Consider the following 15,339-nt stretch of genomic DNA (forward strand, 5'->3'; position numbering starts at 1 on the left):
TGCCGGTCTCCGCCGGCCCGCCCTGACCCGCTGTCCCTCCGCAGGCGGACGCCGCGGGCATGGACTATTCCTACGACGAGGACCTGGACGAGCTGTGTCCCGTGTGCGGGGACAAGGTGTCCGGCTACCACTACGGATTGCTCACGTGTGAGAGCTGCAAGGTGAGCCGCGGGCTCGAGGCAGGGGTGCGGCGGACGGGCGCGGCGGGGCCCCGCTGACTCTCAGCTCCCGCAGGGTTTCTTCAAGCGCACGGTGCAGAACAACAAGCACTACACGTGCACCGAGAGCCAGAGCTGCAAGATCGACAAGACGCAGCGCAAGCGCTGTCCCTTCTGCCGCTTCCAGAAGTGCCTGACGGTGGGGATGCGCCTGGAAGGTGCGCGCCACACGGGCCTGGATCCCTGACCCCTGACAGCCTGAGCGGGTAGGGGGTGGGGGTGGGAGAGGGGCTGAGGGGATAGCACCATTGGCCTTCGCGAAGGCCCCTGGTGCAACATTAGGGCCCAGTCGCTTCAAGGGAACCGGGCGCTGGCGCTGGCGCTGGGTGGGCCTCCGGCCGGGAAGGGACTCTGGCAAGGCCAATCTGGGTTGGGCTGAGAAGTATCCAAAAGTGAACCCTATGGAGATGACCCTTTCCCCAGCCCCTGCCAGGGCCCCAGCACAGGGTCTGCAGAGCTCCTCCCTCTGTGAGAAGGTCCCCATCCCCCCAACAATACCCAACTCCAGCCAGCAGAGGCCAAGTCCCAGTGCCAGCACAGCACTGTCAGTCAGGCTGGGTGACATTGGGCGAAATCCTTAACCTCTCTAAACTGCAGATTCCCCATCTGAAACATGGGCTTGGTGGGATGCAGTGGCTTATGCCTGTAATTCCAGCATTTGGGAGGCTGAGGCAAGAGGATCACTTGAGCCCAGGAGTTTAAGACCAGCCTGGGCAACATGGAGAAACCTTGTCTCTATAAAATACAAAAAAGTAATTGGGCATGGTGGCATGTGCCTGTAGTCCTAGCTCTCAGGAGGCTGAGGCAGGAGGATCACTTGAGCCTGGAAAGTCGAGGCTGCAGTGAGCTATGATCACACCACTGCACTCCAGCCTGGGCGAGAGGGAAAACCTGTCTCAAAAAATAAATACATAAAAATAAAAAAGAAAGAAAAGAAAAGGCAGAAAGAGAAAGAAAGAAAAGAAAAATGGGCTTAACGGCAGTGCCTTCCTCCAGCGAGTGAGTGTGGGGATTGGTGTAGGAAAGCTGAAGGTGCCTGGGTGTTCATCGCCGCAGGCTAGCTGTCAGGCCCATGACGCTTTCCGTTAGGATCTGCCCACCACCGCTGCCCAGCCCCCGCATATTCAGCTGCCCATCTGCTTGTCTGTCCGTCCATCTGAAGGGCTCTGTGGTTTATTCACTCAGCCAGTGAGATTCCTTCCCGTCATGTTCTTAGCCAGGCCCTGAGGGGGCCGGGCAGTGGGGGACACTTGAATTGCCCCTAAGGAACGCAGGCCCCTCTTTGCCTCCCTATCCTCAACCCCAGCTCTCAGTCCAGAAAGGAGGAGAGAAGTTTCAGCAGGAAAGATCTGAGCTTCTAGAGGTGGCTGGTCATTGGACTGTGTGCTGAACAGGCAGCGGTTGATTAAGGTTTTGGAACAGTGTAGAAAGCCCCAGGTGGCTCTGAGAGTGGCAGACCACATGCCCTGCCACCTGGAGGAAGGACCCCTGGATGGGAGGGGGACATCCTATCCTGTCCCCAGAGCCCATGCCCCTAGCGCCAGGTCCTGAGGGGCCAGAGATCTGGCTGCTGTGGGCAGCAGAAACTCTCATGCAGCCTGGGAGCGGCACAGGGCTGCCCAGCCCAGGGGGAAGGCAGATTGGCCAGGTGGCCCCCAGCCATCATCCCTGCTGAGCACCACCCCTCTCTCCTGCTCTTTCCCTTCACCCAGAGCCCAGGGTAGGGCTCTGTCTGAGCAGGGGCTGGGGGCACACTCCAGCTGCAGAGATGCACCTGTTGGTTCTGGCTGATGACACATTCCTGGCCAGGCGGAGGAGCTTCTAGTTGGCAAGAGAGGTCCCCTCCCCCAGCACAGAGGCTTGGCCAGCTCTAAACTCAGCTTCACATTCACAACCAGTGAAGGACACTTGAGTCATTTTGCAGCTGGAGCTCAACAGTCAGGCGGTCAGTCAACAAACGCCTGGACCCTGGGGCCAGTGGTGAACAAAGCTGACCAGGGTCCCCTTCCGGTCACCATCTCCCTGCCAGGCCTTGTGCTAGGCACCTGAGCCCAGAACTGAGCCCGCAGGAGCACATGGCATGATCCACTCAGCATGATAAGAGTGGGCAAGGACAGGGCACCTGGGGCAAGGACAGTAGAGTCCGTCTGGGTGAATCCAGGAGTGCTTCCTGGAAGTAGTGACATTGAGTCTGGGTGTTCAGCAAGCTCAGGAGAAAAACAGTTTTTTGAGTCAGAAGGAAAATGAAAGCAGGGTGGAGGAGGAAGGAGATGTGTCAAACAGAGGAGTGGAGGTGAGTTAGGTGGAGTGGAAGGAGAGGGGTCTTAGCACGGATCGCCTGAAAAGCTGAGCAGGGCCTTGAATGCCAGGCAAAGGAGACTGACTTCCCTTGTGGTCAGTGGGAGCTATGAAAGGATGTTGAGCAGGGGAGAGAGCGGTCAGATTTGTTTGGAAAGAATCTGTGGTGGGACAGCATGGGAGGTGGCTTGGAGAGGGTGAACCTGACCCTCTGCCCCTGCCCACAGCCGTGCGCGCTGACCGTATGAGGGGTGGCCGGAACAAGTTTGGGCCGATGTACAAGCGGGACCGGGCCCTGAAACAGCAGAAGAAGGCACAGATTCGGGCCAATGGCTTCAAGCTGGAAACAGGGCCCCCGATGGGGGTGCCCCCACCGCCCCCTCCTGCACCGGACTATGTGCTGCCTCCCAGCCTGCATGCGCCTGAGCCCAAGGGCCTGGCCGCCGGTCCACCTGCTGGGCCACTGGGCGACTTTGGGGCCCCAGCACTGCCCATGGCTGTGCCCGGTGCCCATGGGCCACTGGCTGGCTACCTCTACCCTGCCTTTCCTGGCCGTGCCATCAAGTCTGAGTACCCAGAGCCTTACGCCAGCCCCCCACAGCCTGGGCTGCCATACGGCTATCCAGAGCCCTTCTCTGGAGGGCCCAATGTGCCTGAGCTTATCCTGCAGCTGCTGCAGCTGGAGCCAGATGAGGACCAGGTGCGGGCCCGCATCTTGGGCTGCCTGCAGGAGCCCACCAAAAGCCGCCCTGACCAGCCGGCGGCCTTTGGCCTCCTGTGCAGAATGGCCGACCAGACCTTCATCTCCATCGTGGACTGGGCACGCAGGTGCATGGTCTTCAAGGAGCTGGAGGTGAGTCTCTCCTCCCGCCTGGCTGGAGGATGGACCTGCATCATGGTCCTCCCGGCTGCCCGAGCCTTAGCCCAACTGTCCTTCGGATAGGGCCATCCTGCCCACTGGCTTCAGGCAGTACCTGGGGACCCGGAGGCCACCCTGGGGACATTAAAGAGCATTTCCACTCCATCACAGCCTCTTGGGTCCCCGCTCCCTCCCTGTCCTTCTCTCCTCCTTGGGCCTCTCACAGCCGCTGCTGCTTTGATCTCTGCCTGTGTCTCTTCCTACTGTCTCTCTCCCTGGCGTGTTGTCTCTCTGCTTCTTGGTGTCTCTGCAGCTCCTTCATTCTCTGGGGCTCCCTGTTCTGGGGCTCTCTAGGTACGCATTTTCCTTGTTCTCTGAGACTCTGGGCTCCCTCAAAGGACTAGCTGAGTCCTTGGGAGACTGTCTTGTCTCCCCAGCCTTCAGCCCAGTGTTGGGAAGGGGATCCGGCCCATCCTGTCCTCCCATTCAGGGAGGCTGCCAATCCTTGCCAGCCTCCAACGTCACACACAGATGGGGGCTCTTAGTGTTTTAGAATTTGGGACATTTGTGGGCCCTTCTCCTTCACAGCTGAGGTGAAAGATCCTCCTGCCTTTGCAAATCTTGTGTTTGCTGGATGGTCGTGTGTGTGTGTGTGTGTGTGTGTGTGTGTGTGTGTGTTCAGGGAGCTAGGTGGGTAGGTGGGTGAGGGATTCCAGGGTCTGCCACTGATCTTCCCCGGCAAGGCAGCTTTCCTCTATGGCATGGCCTTCTTTCCCCTGGGTTGAGGTACCTGAAGCTGCAGTAATCAGGAAAGCAGCAAGAGAAACTGAGGCCAGACACAGGAAAGAACTTCCCAGTCTTCCCACCTAGTGGCTTGAAGAGCCTGAGGCCCCAGAACTGCCCCTCCAGTGCCCTGGCTCTCTGAGACCTCCCCAGAGGCCCCTCCAGCTGGCCAAGGCCTGCCCCTTCCTGGCCTGGATTCAGGCACTCTTTCACCCAGGGCTATCGGTGTTTGGCTTACCCAGGCTGCCCCCCTGGCTGTTCTGGGGCTGGGTGTAAACAGCAGGGCCCGTTGCCCCGCCCCCGCTGGGGCCACTGCAGCCTTGAGCAGCATTGTCAGTGCTGACGCCACTTGGGCCTGGGCTTCCTCCAGGGGCATGAGGCCGGATGGGCTGGGGGCACTGCCTGCCCTGGCTGGTAGGTCGGGGATGGGTGCTCTGAGCCCTAGGGGCATCACGGGACTGGGGCCTGGGCCATCTGGGAGTTGAGGATTGATGGTGGTGGCTACTGTTTCCACTGTGGAGGGCCTGTCATGGCTGAGGCCTGGGGATGTACCATGTGTCTGTCATGGGGTGGGTTTCTCACCCCAGCCCCTTCTCACCACTGCCTCCTCTCTGGTCCAACCTAATGGATGAGGCAAAAGGCAGGGTCTTGAACACTCCCACCTGCCTTCTGCTCATGGCTGGAGGCCCTGGTGGGTATGAGGACCCCAAGCCCCTTAGGTTGGTTGCTAGCTTCCCTCCAGACTTCCCATGCACCCCCTGTGCAGAGGGGAGGAGGAGGAGCAGGGCATTCCCAGCCTTCCAGAACCCTGGATTGAGGGGCAGGGCACTTCCTCTGGCCGCCTTCCTAGTCTCCGGGGGATTTTCACGCAGGATGGGAAGGGCTTTTGTCCCAGCTTTGCTGAGTGTTTTTTCCTGCTTCTGGCTTCTCCGTGGTCCAAACCTTCCTGCTTCCCCTTCCCAAAGTCTTTAAATTGAGCCCAGGATTATGAACAGTGGTCACCAGCTTCTGTAAAGGGGCCTTGCAGATAAGTACCAGCCCAGCCCTTAGAGCGCCTCTCATCAACCATGTGGAAGTTCTTTGCCACTGGTCCAGTGGGCCCTGGGCTGGTGTCTCTTTGCAAAGCCCAGAGGTGTGGGAGGGGTGTGCGTGACTCTGGTGTCCCTCCTGGCTGATCATTCATTTCCCCACCTCCAGACAGGGCACATCTTAGCAGACAGAAGAGGGGGCTCTCTGGCTCTGAGAGTGGAGCAACCCTTGGGCTGGACACTGGGGACATTAAAATCATCTGGACCCAGAAAGCTGCCAACCTGGAGGAGAAGTCAGACATGCACCTAGATAATGCCAGTGTGAGGTGCCCAGGGCTCTGAGAGCCACAGAAGAGGCAGAGGGAACCCCGGGGGGAGAGCAAACAGCTCTAACTAAGGAAGTCAGAGAACAGTTCGGTGTCTTTCTAGAAAGTAGAAAAGGTTCAGGGGATTCCAGGCAGTGGGCACAGCAGAGGCGAAGGCCCCGAAATGTGAAGAGGCATCGTGTTCTGGGAGTTCCAATGGGCCTGTGAAGCAGGGCTGGCGATGCTGGCAGGGCCAGAGCAGAGCTTGGACCAGGAGTGGGTCCTTGGGCAGTGGGTGATGGATGGCCTGTAGGGGCTGGCTGGGGCTCCAGGTTCTGGGTCGGGGAGGGGCTCCCCTGACAAAGCCTGAACTCTGAGCAGAGGCCCACTCAGCCCTCTGAGGCTGATGACATCTTGCTGCTAGGGAGGAGTCCTGGAGTCTCAGCTGAGCTCTCCGGGGTGCCAGGGGCCCAGCTGTGTCTGATGCTGGGCTCTAAATGCCCTCTTGGGATCTTCCTCCCGCATCTTCTTTCCCAAGTGGGATGGGGGTCCCTCTGTCTCCATTTTTCCATCACACACAATCCCAGCATGTTAGATCCGATAGTGGCACAGAAGTGAATATCAAAGACTAGAAGCAGAGAGGCCTGTTGTCAAGTTCCAGCTCTGTCGCTTACCTGCTGTATGATTTTGGGCAAGTGACTTCGCTCCTCCGGGCCTCAGTTTCCTCATCTTGAAAATGGGAGGAGTTGAAATAATGTCCACCCCATTGGGCTGTTGTAAGGGGTTAGTGAGCTAGGACAGGGGAAGAACTGAGTGCGGGCAGTTTATGAAGTGGGGTCGCAGCGCCCTTCCTCTCTTCCCCTTAGCCACACTGTTTAATGCAGGCCTGGGCGGGGAGGCAGCCGGGAGAGACACATTGGACCCAAGCTCCTCTGAGCGCACGATTGTTCCGGGACCGTCTTAGGGCCACTTTGTCCTGCGCTCATAAAGCAACTTCTTCCCTGCAAGGTGGCAGAAACTCACCTGTACCTGCTGCTTGGTGGGCAGCAGTGTCCAGGGCCCAGGCAGTCAGCCTCTCTGATCACCTACCGCAAAGGACAGGCTGGGAGGATGCAAGGGAGGACCTGGGTGGGCGGTGGGGGCCAGGAGTGCCCAGTGACCCATCTTGACATCCATTCACCCTCAACATCCAGCTCCGAGGTCCCCACTGACAGCAGATTTAACTGCCCAGATAGACGGTTTCATTTAAGCGGCAGTAACTGTCAGTCTTGGGCTGACAAATGACACCTCACTGACCACTCGGCCTGCAGAGCATGGCGGCCAGCCCGTGGTGTGTCAGCCACCAGAGAATTACACAGCCTGCCGGCCTTCACAGCCAGACCGATCGGACCCCAGGGGGCTCCAGTGGGGCCCTGCTGGGAGGGAGGTCAGCTCGGCACCCATAAATACCTGGTCTTCGAGGCAGCCTGCAGAGCGTCAAGGCTCCAGGAAGATTTGTGGCAGTCTGGCAGGAGGGATGGATGGCTGATGGGCCCAGCAGACAGGCCAGGCTGGTGGAGACCCCAGGGCTGGGGCTGCAAATGTCCTTGTTCCCAGGGTGGCAAGGAGGCCTGAGGGTAGAGGAGCCTTTAGCTTAGGGAGGGACCTTCGGAAAGTGAAAACCAACCCTCTCTGGTTAAAGGAACCTCTTAGCCACCTGCTTTCTCATGCAGAGGGGCTAGCAGCTATGGCCCTGTGGTTTTCTTTTAAATAAAAAGAGGTGTGTGTGTATGTGTGTGCATGCATGCGTGCGCGTTCTCATCTGTGTGGGGAGTGTTTTGGAGTTTAGTGTCTTTATGCATCCATCTGTCCACCCAAGGAAAGCAGTGAGTCAAGACCTGTTGGCCAAGGGGCAGGTGGGATCCCAGCCAGGCAGCATCCACGGAAGAACCAACAGCAGGTCCACCAGTTCCCACACAGCCCGATGTGTGTTCTTATGTTTTAACCAAAAAAGAGAGAAATTATATTTCCTTCTTCACAGAACAGGAAATTAGGGTGGAGGATGCATGGTGGACGATGCATGGCCGGACGGGGACTCGAAGACAGGGCATGGGGCACCAAAGCCTCAGCGACCATATTGCGGCTCTCTGCCCCTGGCACCCCTATCAGCCCCACTGGGCAGGCCTGCCCCATCCAGGGTCTAAGGTCTGGGTACAGAGTCTGCTCCCAGGGCTGGGCCAGCCGGGTCACCGTGACCCATCTGCTTTTGGCCTGAAGCGTGGCTTATCTCCTCATTCTACCCCTTATCGCTCCTCCGCCACCTTCCCACCCCCTTGTGCCTTCATTCTGGGCGCAAGGGTGTCTGCTCCTGTGGGCCTGCGAGGGGCGGGGTGCCAAGCCTGGCCCTGTGCGACCCAAGGTGGGCCTGAGTTTTTCCTGCTGCCAATGTGACCCTTGGGCAGGCCCCTCCTACCCGGTCTCAGGAGGTTCCCAGGGTCCCCAGAAGTCCTGGCCGGTAGGAACCTCTGGACAGAGCCCAGCTGCCTGAAGCCTGAGTGTTACCTCCGGCAAGGCTGTGTTTCCTTATCTGTAATGTGGGCAGAATGTCAGCAGGGCAGGGGTGAGCTGTCCTGTACCGCAGTGGGCACCATGTCTGGTAATAGGTGCTCTCTGAGCCTTGGCTCCCTCCTGGAAACCACAGCTCTATGGTGGCCAGCACTTTCGTGGAGAAATACGGAGCAATGGCTGAGTCAGCCCCTGCCCAGGCCTCAGTCTCTCCTGGACCCTCCCAGCCAGGACTGAGCCTGGGAGCCCACGGCTGATGGTAGGGGCTCTGGGAAGAAACTTTTGCTGGGAGCTGGAGGGAGCTCTGGACACAGAGGTGAGGTGGGGATGGAGGGAACGGACACAGACCTCCCTCTTCTCCACCACGTGGGCCCGGAGGCCGGTCTGTGTGCAATTCCTGACTTTTCCCTCTCCTTTTCTCCCCCTCTGTCTGCCCGAGGACACAGGCCCCAGGGATGCCCCAGGAGAGAAGGGGAACAGAGAGGAGGGGGGAGGCGTCTATCTCCTGTTCATTAGGCTTGGGCCAGCTCCCCTCTGACTGGGAGCCACCCTAGGTGGGGAGTGGCCCCTCTGAGCCCCTGGCCCCAGGTGGGAAGTGAGCCCTCTGCACTCTGTGCTTGTCCTGGGGAGAACCTTGCCATTCACCAGCCACTCTAACCCCTGCTCTGAGGCCCAGAGAAGCGCTGGACACCAGTTCTGCCTCCACAGATCTCACAGGTATTGGCAAAGACAGAGGCATTTAACTGATGCCATGAGATGTTGCAGATTCTGCATCCAGAGAGTGGGGAGGGCCTCGAGGAAGGAGAGGGATGAGGTAGGGATTTGTAGAGGAAGCAAAGAGCCTGAGAGAGACCAGGAACTCCTGGATGGCAAGGCGGGTGAGTGACAGGTCCTCTTCCACAGCTAGTGGTTAAGAGCGCAGATCTGGAACTAGACAGAGCTGTGGCCTCTCTGTTCAGTTTCTTCTCTCTGTCATGCGGGTGGTGACTGTACAAGCCTCGCAGGGCCGTAGGGCTGCGGTGGAATGACTGTTGGCTGTCGTGGTTTGCATTCGTCACAGGGCACGGCCCAGGGAGGTGCGCCGAAAGTGTCTGTTGGGTCGCTGGTGGCCAGTTGAGGAGTGGCACAGGCTGAGAGGGATGGGGCTGTGTCTGCCCAGGCCCATCTGCAGTGCCCAGTGTGCTTCCGAATGCCCAGAAGGGCTCGTTTTGTCACAGTGGAGATTGTGGACCAGGAATGGCAGCCGTGGCCCTGGCCTGGTCCTGCCTCTGTGTGATCCTGGGAGAGTCTCTTGTCCTCTTCGGGTGGCAGATTCTTCAGTTGAAAAATAGGGATTGGGGCCAGGGGATCCCTGGCTCTGCCTCTGAGTCCTGCAGAGTCAAAGGACACTCCAAACAGCAACAGGGGCTGGCCCTGCCCCTGCACCGAGTGCCTCTGGCCGCAGCCGGGGCATTCGGAATTGGCCCCTTGTCGCTGTTCGTTTCTGCTTCAGGTGCCAGGCCATTGCCGCCCCCCTGCTCATGCCCTGGGCCTGACCGCAGGCCAGGTGGGACCTCCCTCCTTCTCCCGAGCCTGAGAGCTCTGCGTAGGCCAGCGGGGAAGCCCTTGGTTTCTTCCTCATGGCTTCTGTTTGAGCAGTTGGGGCTGCCAGAAGTGTAACTGACCACAGGTTTTTAAATGGGGACAATGTCAAAACTAATAATAATCTTGCCGTGCATTTGTAGGAGTCCTTTGCAGAGTACCTGCATGGACATTAATCACATGTATGGCGTACCTTACATGTACTGGACTGTCCGCTTAGTACTTTGCCCACTGTACAGATGAGAAAACTGAGGCACAGGAGGTTACCAGGACTTATGTAAAGTCATACCGAAGACAGAGCTGGGGCCTGAAGCCTGGCCCATTCAAGCCCCAAACACCCCTTTGTTAACTGGCCAGACCCCGTTGCACTTTGATAGCATAGACATTCAGGTAGATGGGCACAGAGAGGTTAACTTGCCCAGGCCGCACGCCCAGTTGGGTCTCAGTGGGAGGAGAAGGGGTTAGAGGAAGGTGGCTGGACCTGGACCCTGGCTGGAGCCCGCCCCCCCGCGTGCCTCTTCCTTCCAGGTTGCCGACCAGATGACACTGCTGCAGAACTGCTGGAGCGAGCTGCTGGTGTTCGACCACATCTACCGCCAGGTCCAGCACGGCAAGGAGGGCAGCATCCTGCTGGTCACCGGGCAGGAGGTGACCGGCCCCTGGGCCCCGCCCCGCCCCTGGGCCCTGCCCCGGCCCCGCTGTGCACTTCCAGGATTCAGGGCCTCGGAGAGGAGGACCCAGGCCTCTCGGGGCTCGCTCTGGGCACCCTGATTACCAGCCCTTTCCCCACATTCATGGGGCACCCACCGGCCTGACCCCTCTGCGAGCAGCCCTGGTCCAGGCTTGAGAGGCGCCGGCTCCTGGGAGCCCTGCTCTTGGGGAGCAGCTCAGGGGGTGTGGGCATGGTCAGAAGAGGTTCATGGAGGAGGATGTGATGGTGGCCCTAGGTCTGGAAATAATACACTGGAGTTGGCTGGGGAATGAGGGGTGGGGGGGCAGTCCTCACCTCCACCACAGGCTCAGAGAGGCTCAGACAGGGTGGAAGCGTGGAGCCCTCAGGCCCTGCTGGTGCTGGTATGGGGTGGCATGAGGTGAGAGACCAGGGAGGCTGGAGGGTTGCTAGGGCTGGGTTAGCGGACAAAACCTTGCAGGCCCTAAATCTTGAATGAATGAATGAATGAATGAATGGGCAAAGGGCTCCTGAGAGCTCAAAGTCAGAATTTGGGCCCCTTAGAGCAGGAAATGAGGATCTGGGAAGTAGAAAGTCCAGATGCAGCAGGGGTCCAGGGAGAGCTTTAGGAGGAGGAGGGACATGGCCAGGTAGTATCTGAGGAGGCAGGCGGAGGGGTCAGGATGGGAGGTGGGGGCCAGGGCGGGGACACAGGGACACAGCCAGGGAGGAGGACTCACCTGGGGAGACGGGCTGTAGGGAAAGAGAGGGAGGGAGGGAGGCAGAGAAGGGGGTTGATGGCAAGGGTCCAGCCTGCTGGCAGGAGCGTCACTCCCAGGTGGGGACACAGGAGGGACCGTGGGGTCAGTGGGTGCTGTGGTGTGGGGGAGACAGACTCTGCTCACTGCTCCAGCCCCCCCAGGCCCCTGCTCCTCATCTCCAGCTCTCGCCTCGGTGTCACAGGCCATCAGGGGCAGGAGGACGGGCAGCAGCACTGGTCCCATGAGGGTGTCTCTGGGACTCCCTGTGGGTGCGGGTGCCTGCAGTCTGCATGCGGTGTGTGTCGGCAGCCGGCTGAGTCTCTGTGGCCATGGGAATGGCCTGTGTGTGTGTGCCTGCCTGTGTTTTATTGTGCAAAATCTCCACACACATCAGTGTGTGGTTGTCACTGTCTCCCCATCAACCCGTAATTGTGAGCACATACATGGGCGTGTGTGTTGCTGTAAGTGTGAGCATACAAGGGCGGGTGTGGCCGTGTGCACATGTGTGCGCCTTCACTTCACGGAGTGGGCGACCCCATGACTGCGCTCGTGTGTGTGTGTGTGTGTGTGTGTGTGTGCGCGCGCGCGTGAGACTCTGGGTTGAACTGTGACCCAGCATCTAGGTGTGAACGTAGGGGTTCTGGGTAGCCACGTGGATGCGTCTGTGTGTCCCTGCACAGGCCTGCCCTCCCCTGACCCCTCCCCTCCCAGCGTGTAGAGAGGGGCCCTCTGAACTGCTGGTGCTACTGGGCCTGGTGCTGGGGTTTGTGTGTGAAGGAGGGGTGGACGCGGGCAGGACGTGGGTACCCTCAGCTCCGGGCCTGGCGGGTTGAGGAGAGCTCAGAAGGGTGGGCCCGGCAGGGTCCCCGGGGCTGCACAGATGTCACTCATGCCTGGCTCGGTGCCAAGGCTGGGCCCTCCTGACCCCAGCCCATCTGACCTGCACCTCCAATCCATGCCCTCAGCCCTCCATCCACCATCAGAGAGCCCCCTGCCTGGACCCATGTCCTCTGACTGTCCCCCACCCCGTGCCCTCTGCCCCCAGGTGGAGCTGACCACAGTGGCCGCCCAGGCGGGCTCACTGCTGCACAGCCTGGTGTTGCGGGCACAGGAACTGGTGCTGCAGCTGCTTGCGCTGCAGCTGGACCGGCAGGAGTTTGTCTGCCTCAAGTTCATCATCCTCTTCAGCCTGGGTGAGTGTGGCTCCAGTGACAGAGAGGCGGAGACAGCCAGGGGCGGGCCGGTGGGAGGGTGGGTGAGGCTGGAAAAGTAGCCCTGCTTTGGCCAGAGTGGCCACCAAGGAGCCTCAGGGGAGAAAGGCCCCTCCCTTACTCATTCAGTGAACAAAGGTCTGAGGGCCCCCCGGCCAGGGCCTGGCTCTTAAATGGGGACGGCTCCCCATCTGGTGGCCCATGTGACTTTGGGATTGTTATTCCAGGCTCCTGGGGTCCCTGTTTTCTCTAATCCCTGGATCTAGGGGGCCCCGGTTCTGACTGTAGCTCCTGGGGGCCCGGACCCCTTTGCCCATGCCAGTCCAGCCCGGCCACCCACCCCACTCCCCAAGCACCTGGGGGGGTCTCCCTCCCTTTGCCCTCCTGACCCCAACCCTACCTGGGCACTCCAGTCTGCACCCTCACTCCCTGGCAAGCCATCACCAATGCCCTCCCCATACCCGGTGATGCTGAGGACATAGCTGTCCCTTGCCAATCGGGAAGAGACCTGTAGCCTGGGTGGTTAGGGCTGAGACAGAGAGATGGGTGTGGCTTAGGGAACCCTGGGTGGGGAGCAAGAGCTCTTTCTGGAAGGCTTCCTGGAGGACGGACATCTGAGCAGTGTTTTGGAGGATGAATAGGAGTTTTCTGGGGGATGAATTATTTTGCAGTGATGCAGATGGGATGGAATAGAGATGAGTGAGTGCTTCATCACCTGGAGAGGGGGCAGGATTAAGATATTGTCTTGGTGGCTGGCATTATAGTCACAGTCTGGGAAGGGCGTGCCTGCCACAGAGAGGGAGGAGTGGGGAGTGTTGCGGAGGCAGAGGGGATTAACAAAAAGTGGGAAGCCCAGTGTTCGGGCGCGATTGGTGACATCCTCCATGCCATGCGGCTGGGTGCGGTGGGCTGGGTCTCCCGACTCTGGCAGAACAGGCTGGTAACTGGAGGGCTTATCTGCGAGGCCACCTTAAGCCACCTCTCAGGACACCAGCCAGGGCTCTGCAGGAGCTATGGCCTGAAATCCTTGCAGGAGCTTCAGGGGCCCAGACTCGGTTGGCTGCAGCTGGGGAAGCTCCCTCCCACCTCTGCCGGCAGCAGCACCTTACCCGCAGCCTGCCAGACTCAGCAGGCTGGCACAGGATAGAGTCACAGACATGCGTGGTGGGGGTCTGTGTGGTTGGGGCATGGAACCTGCAGGAATTACGCGAACGTCTGTCTGTTTCCGTGCATGTGAGTGTGCTGGCATGTGCAAACGACGAACTTTCACACCCTTGTGGTTTCTCAAGTGTTAGGCTGTGTGAAGAGTTTGTGTGTGATTGGGGAGGGACCAGGAGATCTGGGAACATGAGAAATTTGTGGCGAAGAGTGGTGCTTGGAGGCACCTAGAATTGGAGTGTGTGTCTGCAGGAGTCTGGGTGGTTTGTAAGGTGAGAGTTCTTGACCTGGCTGCCATCACAAGGCCACTGGGAGGGCCCTAAGGAGGGGTGGGTGGAGGGTGGGCTACCAGCCACCAGGCTTCTTTGCCAGGGCTCTGTCTGTCCTTGGGTGTCCCCTGAAAAGCAGGGACAGTGTCTTGGCCCCCAGCCCCTCTTCCCACCAAAGCCCTGGGCATAGCTCTGGCCGCCGCTGGGGGTGAATCCAGGACTCCTCCTTCTCTGGGGCTTAAGGAAGATGGTAGAGCTGATCCCTCTTCTCTTGGGTCCAAGTGTGGGCGTGCTCAAAACTGGAAGTGCCCCGCCCTAATGTCATGCTGGTCATCAGCTTTCTTTTTCCAGATGCAGCAGCTGAGGCCTGAGGGGTGGGAGAGGCTCCAGTGCTGGGCTGGGACAGGCTGAGTTGCGGGGAGAAGGGTGTGTGCGTGCGCACGCGTGCTGTGTGTGTGAGAATCAAGGTGGCACAGTGCTTAGGAAAGGGAACTAGGTAGGGATGAGGAGTAGATTCTAAATCTGGTCTCTGGTCTCTTTCTGGCTGTGTGCCCTTGGGCAAGTCACTCCCCTCTCTGAGCCTCTATTTCCCCATCTGTAGAGTGACCCTCCTAGTAATCCCTAACTTGTTACAAGGATTGAATAAGAGAATTCCCCAAAGTGCCCAGCGCTTGGCTGACCCCTGGGAAATATGTGCCAGAATTGTTTTAATCATAATCACCATTATGAAGTTAGTGTGCATATGCATAAGTGAATGAATGAAGTGAATGAATGCTCACAGTCTCTATCTTTATCACTGGCACAGTGCCTTATTTTTCCGCACAGGAACATGGGTCTGGCTGATGTGGGTGGGTGAGCCCTGAGCCCAGCAAGCCAGGAACCTGGTGAGGTTGGGGGTACCGGAGGAGGAACAGGAGGAGATTCCAGGACCCCAGCTGATGGCAAGCAGTGAGAAAGGGGTGTGGGGGGCCGCAGAGGCCTTTGGCTGGCCAGCTCCAGGTTGGAAGAGGAACCCCATCAGTTCAGTGTGATCAGGGTTGGGTCAGAGAGGAGAAACCAGCACCACCTGGCTATCAGGGAAGGCTTCTGGGGGGTGGGGGCTCTGAGCTGGGCTTAGCAGTATGAGTAAGAGCATTCTGGGTGAAAAAAAAACAAGCGGCATGAATGGCTTTCCAGACTCAAGGAACAGCTTGTGCAAAGTTCCGGGAATCCTGAAAGTTCTGTGTGGCCGTAGGGGTGGGGACGGGGTGGGGAGGAGGCTGGCGAGGGGACAGGAGCTGAGCTGGGCAAAGCCTTGAATGCCGGGGCCTGGTACCTTGAACTTTCTCCTGGGAAGGACTTTAAGCAGGCAGTAACATGATGAAATTTGCATTTTATCAAGATCCTTCTAAGTGCAGCATGGGAAAAGGATGGCAGGCAGGCAGCCCAGAGCCCTGGCACAGGCTAGACCTGGAGCTGGGCTGGAGCAGATTCCAGGGTCTGGAGCAGAGGGCTCTTCTCCTGATCCCACTCAGACCACCAGAGCTGGGGCTCCAGGGAAACTGGGACCCGGAGAGGGACGGCCGCTTGCCAGCAGACCTCCAGCTGGCACGCAGGGCGGCCCCGCCCTGGGCCGCAGAGCCTGGCTGTGAGTGCTGGTGTCCCTCCACCCGCC

The 15,339-nt window shown here is 59.2% G+C and overlaps 1 protein-coding gene across 1 annotated transcript in view; it reads left to right on the forward strand.

Moving 5' to 3' along the window:
- Positions 1-15,339, forward strand: part of NR5A1 (nuclear receptor subfamily 5, group A, member 1) — a 31,204-nt gene that overhangs the window by 10,821 nt on the left and 5,044 nt on the right. The window contains exons 2-6 of the mRNA XM_011931396.1: positions 45-161; positions 235-376; positions 2,744-3,369; positions 10,145-10,264; positions 12,093-12,240. Coding sequence (XP_011786786.1) covers positions 60-161; positions 235-376; positions 2,744-3,369; positions 10,145-10,264; positions 12,093-12,240 — 1,138 coding nt within the window. The 5' untranslated portion in view covers positions 45-59. The remainder of the gene's footprint in view (positions 1-44; positions 162-234; positions 377-2,743; positions 3,370-10,144; positions 10,265-12,092; positions 12,241-15,339) is intronic.

Source organism: Colobus angolensis, unplaced genomic scaffold, assembly GCF_000951035.1.
Source record: "Colobus angolensis palliatus isolate OR3802 unplaced genomic scaffold, Cang.pa_1.0 Scaffold9, whole genome shotgun sequence".
NCBI classification, from domain to species: Eukaryota; Metazoa; Chordata; class Mammalia; order Primates; family Cercopithecidae; genus Colobus; species Colobus angolensis.